The 7,160-nt window shown below is 47.2% G+C and overlaps 1 protein-coding gene across 3 annotated transcripts in view; it reads left to right on the top strand.

The window, feature by feature from the left end:
• Positions 1 to 5,895: 5,895 nt before the first annotated feature.
• The window catches only part of NEDD4 (NEDD4 E3 ubiquitin protein ligase), a 124,061-nt gene continuing 122,796 nt past the window's right edge, over positions 5,896 to 7,160 (top strand). Inside the window, exon 1 of one of the 3 annotated variants that reach the window (XM_072808677.1) lies at positions 5,896 to 6,052. In XM_072808677.1, the coding sequence (XP_072664778.1) occupies positions 6,008 to 6,052 (45 nt within the window). In that variant the 5' untranslated portion in view covers positions 5,896 to 6,007. The remainder of the gene's footprint in view (positions 6,053 to 7,160) is intronic. The other 2 variants (XM_072808679.1, XM_072808678.1) reach the window with 2 other exon arrangements.

Genomic DNA, 7,160 nt, shown 5'->3' with positions numbered 1-7,160 from the left:
TAGGACACTCAGATAAGAAAAAGAAATGCAAGAGGTTAAAATGGAAGAAACAAAATTCAAAGATGTTAACAAATGTCTACATGAAAGAGAAATGAAGTATTTTAGACATAATGAACACAGAAACTCAATTGAGTTTCTGTACACCAGCAATAAGCTGTTAGGCTATGTAATATTTTTAAAAGGCACTATTCTCAAAATAACAAGGAAAAATATAAAGTATTTGGGAATAAATATAACAAAATATTTGCAAACTATGGTGGCAAAAATTGTAAAAATTTTTGAGAGACTTTAGGATCTACTTATTGATTCATTTCTTTATTTTTAAATAAACTTAATTTTTTTAGGACAGTTTAAGTTTATAAAAAAAAATTGTGAAGGTAGTACAGAGAGTTCCTACATACCCTACATTCCAGTTTCCCCTGCTATCAACGTCCTGCGTTACTATGGTACATTTATTACAATTAATAAGCAAATACTGATCCATTGTTATTAACTAAACTTTCCACTTTATTCAGATTTTCTTAGTTTTTACCTAATGTTCCTTTTTATATTCCAGAATCTCACTCAGGATATCACATTATTACATTTAGTTACCCTGTCTCTTTATGCTCCTCTTCCCTTGTTTTTTTTTTTAAATATTTTATTTATTTATGAGAGACACACAGAAAGAGAGAGAGAAAGAGAGAGAGAGACAGAGACACAGGCAGAGGGAGAAGCAGGCTCCATGCAGGGAGCCCGACATGGGACTCGATCCCGGGTCTCCAGGATCACGACCTGGACTGAAGGCGGCGCTAAACCACTGAGCCACCTGGGCTGCCCTCTTCCCTTTTTTAAAGATTTTTTAAAGATTTATTTATTTATTTATTTATTTATTTATTTATTTATTTATTTATGATAGACATGGGGGGGGGCAGCGACTCAAGCAGAGGGAGAAGCAGGCAGAGGGAGAAGAAGGCTCCCCATCAGGAGCACGACGCAGGACTCGATCCCAGGACTCTAGGACCGCACCCCCAGCCAAAGGCAGGCGCCAAACCGCTGAGCCACCCAGGGATCCCCTCTTCCCTTGTTTTTGATGGACCTTAACAATTTTGAGGAATAATGATCAAGCATTTGCAGATTGTCAGCTTTTTCTCCTCAGTAGACTGAGATTATAGGTCTTTGGTCTCACAGAAGTAAAGTACCATGTTCATCATATAGCATGACTTATCACTAGTGATGTTGACCTTGACCACCTGGCTGAGGTTGTGTTTGTCAGATTTTTCAACTTTTCCCCCTTTTCCATATTGTCTTGCTTGGGAGAAAGTCGTTAAGCTTAGCCCACAATGCAGCAGGGGGGTTATGCTCCCCCTCCTTTAGTATCTACATACATTATTTGGAATTCTACATAAAACTGTGTCCTCTCCTCTATTTATTTAATCACTTATATCAATACGGACTTGTGTATATTTATTTTATACTTTGGATAGAATTCAATACTACTTTACTTTGTTGCTCCAATGGTTCCAGCTTTGGCTATTGGGAGATCTTGGACATACCTCCATCATTGTGGGGTTGATTTTTTTTTTTTTTTCTCAGCAGTTCTTTATTTTCTGGCACTAAATCTGCTCCAGGCTCATGTCGTACCTTTCCTGCTCCTGTACTAGAATCAGCAATTTCTCCAAAGAGCACTAGTTCTTTCATCAGAGACCTTTATGTATTTTTAACCAACATTTCATTTTTAAAAATCTGAAACAATCTCAAACTTACAGAAAAGTTGAAAATATAAAGATATTTTTTTCTTGATCCTTTGAGGAGTACTTTGTTGACTTGCTGCCCATCAACCTCAAACGCATGAAAGAGAAAGTTAAAACAAGAAACACCATGCTGCATCTGGGTTTCAGTGAGAGAAAACGTTTAGAATTTACTTTGTTAAAAAAAAAAAAAAAAGGCATAATGGGGTCAGTCTTTTAACACCATAAATTGATAATTTTGTCCCTGAATGTAATAAACTTTTGGAAAAAGCTTAGTAATCTGATGCTTAATTTATCTCAACTGATACAATTTTTTAAAGTAATCTCTAGGGATCCCTGGGTGGCGCAGGGGTTTGGCGCCTGCCTTTGGCCCAGGGCGCGGTCCTGGAGACCCAGGATCAAATCCCATGTCGGGCTCCCGGTGCATGGAGCCTGCTTCTCCCTCTGCTTATGTCTCTGCCTCTCTCTCTCTCTCTGTGTGACTATCATAAATAAATAAATAAATAAATAAATAAATAAATAAAGTAATCTCTATACCCGGTTCAACTCATGACTCCAAGATCAAGAGTCTCCTACTCTACTGAGTTCTAAGCCCCTCTACTTATACAAAAATTTTGAACCATCATTAAATTTCAGAGACGCCACTGTCATTTAAACAATGTCCTACAAACATTTCAAAACAGCTAAATCATATAAGAGGTGTTTACAAATTAAAAACAAAACTCAAAAATCTCTGTTCCCCCAATGTCTGACAACAGAAGAATGATTTAATTGTGGTAGAGTCATTCAATGGCACATAACACAGCAGTGAAAATAAATTAACTACTACGACCATCCAGCATGAATTAATCGCACAAAGTAGAATGGTAGGAAAATGCAAGTCACTTTATGATCCCATTTACATAAAGTTCAAAGACACAAAAATGAACAACATTTCAATTAGGAATACATTCCCATCTGGTGAAACAATTTAAAAAACAGAAGAAAACAGTAAACATAGAATTCAGAACAGTAGTTATCTCTCGGTGGGGGGAGAAAAGGGCACAAAACCTGCAAAAAAGTTGTTGGTAAAATTCTTTTTCTTATAGTGGGGATGAGTAGATTACTGTTTATTTTTATTCTTCATACCTTATATTTTTATAATCTTTTGTATGTACTCAAGATTTAATTTTTAAAAATGTCTACAATTTAGGGCATGTTTAGACTCATTTTGACTCATTTCTTGTGCTGCATAATATATGGCAGTTACTAACCACAAATAAACATTTAAATTTAACTGTAAAATTATTCCTTAGTTGTATTAGCCACATTTTTAAGTGCTCAATAACCAAGGCTACCATATTGGTAGTGTAGATATAGATTTCCTTCATAACAAAGTTTTATTAGATAATACTGGACACAGTGACTATCTCCAAGAAGAACACCTTTCTAGCACTTGGGTTTTTCTCTCAAGATTGGAGAATGACAAATCCCCAGATTTGTGGACTCTAAGAGCAGAGGTGACCTATATCCTGGGTACAATCTTACATTAAAAGCTTTATTTATTTATTTTTATTTATTTACTTATTTTTAAAAGATTTTATTTATTTATTCACAAGAGACAGAGAAAGAGGCAGACACAGGCAGAGGAGAAGCTGGCTCCCCACAGGGAGCCTGATATGGGACTCCATCCCAGGATCCTGGGATCACAACCTGAGCCAAAGGCAGACACTCAACCAGGGCACCACCCAGGCATTCCACATCAAAAGTGGTACCTGTCATCCCCACTGCATTCCAGTGGCAGCTTGAGTACCCAAAGCAGATGATGCAGAGGGCCAGCAGCAAATGAGAGATGTCAGAGGGCCTGAGGGTTTTTCATTTTTGAGTCTAAAATTCTGTGGCCTGAAGACCAGAAACAGATTGGGAGTGCTGACCTCTCTGTGAATGCCAGAGGGCAAAAATGCTAGGACAGACACTGCTAGTTTCTCCCCTGTATCCGTCCCTTTACTCTCTAGTAACAGAGACCCAACAAGGCTCCCTAGAAAAGCCTGTGCTTGCCAGCCTACCTGTATTTAGATACAGCTATGTGACTCAGTTCTGTTCTATGAATTTAAGCCTTTTTGAAAAGACAAACATGAGACCTGAACTTCCTTCTTGATTCCTTCTTCTGTCCTGTTGCCTGGAGCAGGGATGTAGTCATTGGAGCCTGAGGACCACACCTATAAATGGCAAAGCACCCTGCTTTACAGTGCCTGAATTTCTGATGCCTTTGTGGAGCAAAGTAGCCTTTTTAATATAAGACAATATAACATCTATCCTTGAATTCTGTTTGTTTGGGTTACTATTACTAACAGCCAGTCGTCATTCTAATGGATACAGATGTCTACAATTAGAGACCAGAGAGGGGGAAAAAAACCTTTCTACCAGTGCCAGCGTGGAGGGATGAGGGCTGTGCCATTCCCTCCATTTCTGAGGTGACGTAGCATTACAACTGCCTGCTGGAATGTAGAATCAACTTCAGCAAAAAGAGGGTTGAGGAAGAGCAGTGATTAGGACTAAGCCTTCTAACCACTTGAGCAGACAGGAAGCTCAACCTAGGAACATGTTACAGAAAATTGAATAGTAACGCATCTTGCACTACTGAGCTCTGAGTCTGAGAGCTCTACAAGGAGTGTAGTTCAAACCATGCCAGTGGCAATGGAGGAGGTCCAGGGGGGTTAGAATGGAAGGAGGAAAAAATGAACCTTAAAGATCTCAAAAATCTAGTGTTAGAGGAAAGGCAGCCAGCAGATATTAACTGAGAAAGGATTAAAGGAGAACTTTCAAACAACACTTTTTTTTTTTTTGGTATGCCTCAGAGAGCAGCCCACATTAAAGTATCTTTCATCATGTTAGACCATTCATTTTTTTTTTTTTTTTTTTTTAATTTTTATTTATTTATGATAGTCACACACAGAGAGAGAGAGAGGCAGAAACATAGGCAGAGGGAGAAGCAGGCTCCACGCACCTGGAGCCTGACGTGGGACTCGATCCAGGGTCTCCAGGATCGCACCCTGGGCCAAAGGCAGGCGCCAAACCGCTGCGCCACCCAGGGATCCCTATGTTAGACCATTCAACACCAAAGTCTTCCTGTGATTAGGGATCTATAAAATCCATCAGACATGACTATAAAATACGCATGACTGTTCTACAGCAGAGGGGGTCCTAGTTGTACTCCTTCTCTTTTCTTCGTTTTGTGGCGCTGCAGGTCAAGGCTTAGCTAAGCAGGTTTAGAGGGTGAAGGCGGGCGGCTGGAGGTTACGGGTAGGCTTTAAGGGCAGACCTTACGACCGGAAATCGCTTATGAATTGGCACAGTGTTTAAAAATCACAAGGAGAGAATTTCAGATCGAGTCCAAGAACGAGGAGATCCCTTCGGGCCTCCCCATTCGCGGCCTCGCTCACGCGGGGCTTTCCCTCTCGAGGTCGCAAGGTCCAGCTTCAGGTGGCATCCGCAGCCTTAAGCCACGGGAAAGCGCTCAGATCTGACTTGCGGTGAAGGTGGATTAAGCGCTCCTGATCCCAGGCGTCTGGTTAGAGGCCGCGCTCTGCAGCGGATCTGAGACTTGTTGCTGGGGAAACCCGCAGCTGTGCTTCCCGGGGGACGGGAGGCCGAGCGCCGCCTCCCAGCCTTGCTCCCCGCGACTCCGGGGCCGCACGGCAAGCTCAGGCCCGCGCCCCCGCCACGCGCGCCCCCGCCACGCGCGCCCCCGCCACGCGCGCCCCCGCCACGCGCGCCCCCGCCACGCGCGCCCCCGCCACGCGCGCCCCCGCCACGCGCGCCCCCGCCACGCGCGCCCCCGCCACGCGCGCCCCCGCCGCGCGCGCCCCCGCCGCGCGCGCGCCTCCTCCCCAGCCCTCCACGCACGCTCTTCCCGCCGCACGCGCCCCCGCACGCGCGCCCCCACGCCCCGAGCTCCGCCACGCGCCCGCCTCCGCCCCGAGCCCCCCACGCGCCCCCGCACGCGCGCCCCCACGCCCCGAGCCCCGCCGCACGCGCCCCCACCCCCGCGCCCCCGCCCCCGCGCCCGCCTCCTCCCCGGGCCCCCCCGCGCCCCGCACGCGCGCCGCCGGCCCTTTCCCGCCGCGCTTCCTCGAGCCCCTGGCGCGCACTGGCCGGAGGAGGCGCTGCGGCCGCTGGGGGAGCGCCGCCTCCTCTTCCTCCACCTCCTCCCGCCTCCTCCTCTCCTCCTCCTCCGCACTACGGTTCCCACTCCGGGGCGGGGGCGAGCGCGTCCGGTTTGCTGGAACCGTTCGGAAATGGCAACTTGCGCGGTGGAGGTCTTCGGGCTCCCGGAGGACGAGGTGCGGGGGCCGAGGGGCTGCGGGGCGGGCTCCCCTTGGCGCGGCTCATCGGCCAGAGGGTCGGCTGTCGGCCCCCGCTGCCCCGCACGAGCCCCGGGAGCGCGCAGGGCGGCGTGCGGACCTGGGGCGGCCTGGCGCGCGGGTGGGAGGTGGGGGTGGGGGTGGGGGGCGCCTGCCTCAGCCTCAGCCTCAGCCTCAGCCTCAGCCTCAGCCTCAGCCTCAGCGAGCGCATTCTCTTCCCAGCCCGTGGACTCCACACCCCTCTCCTCCCGGAGCCGCCGCCTTCCTCCAGTTTCCTTCAGGAAGTGCAGGGGAGGGGCGCCGGGCTGCGAGCGGCGTGGGTGCGCGGGGCCCCTTCCTGCCACCCCCTGCCCGGGGTGCGGGGTGCGGGGTGCGGGGTGCGGGAGCCCCGGGAGGGCGGCGGTTTCCCTGCAGGTCAGCATCCCGGCTGTTGATCCGCCTGCGCTGGCGGAGGCCCGCTGGACTTGACCTCATGGACTTTGACAGGAAGACTTCCAAGTGAATTGTCATTAGCTGTTTTGATTTTTTTTTCTTTTTTTTTAAAAATCTGAAATCGTTTTTAACCCTCTAGCTGGAGATGGCCATGGGACAGCAGGCAGATAGATTTGACTCCTCGTGTTTGGCAGTTTGTGTCAAGTGTGGCAAGTTCATGCTGTGTTTAAATATCAACCGGTCTTCAGCGATATTAAAAAATAAAGCTGAAAAAGTAGACATACTTTAAAGAACTTCCCACAGCGGTTCACTTTGAAAATTCAGTTCCATGATTTGAGAAGGCAAAGATGTCTCTTCTCGAAATAACTTAGGCTGGTTACGCCTCACACTTAGTTAAAAAAAAAAAAAAAAGCCATTTGGAATGAGTTGTTCATTTTTTTTTTTAAATGTTTGTTTATTTATGGTAGTCACAGAGAGAGAGAGAGAGAGAGGCAGAGACACAGGCAGAGGGAGAAGCAGGCTCCATGCACCGGGAGCCCGACGTGGGATTCGATCCCGGGTCTCCAGGATCGCGCCCTGGGCCAAAGGCAGGCGCCAAACCCCTGCGCCACCCAGGGATCCCAAGTTGTTCGTTTTAAATGAGATGTGGCTTCTC

This window comes from Canis lupus, chromosome 32 (genome assembly GCF_048164855.1).
Source record: "Canis lupus baileyi chromosome 32, mCanLup2.hap1, whole genome shotgun sequence".
Classification (NCBI taxonomy): Eukaryota; Metazoa; Chordata; class Mammalia; order Carnivora; family Canidae; genus Canis; species Canis lupus.
The sequence above is the reverse complement of the archived record's forward strand: the minus strand, read 5'-3'. Positions and strand labels throughout refer to the sequence as shown.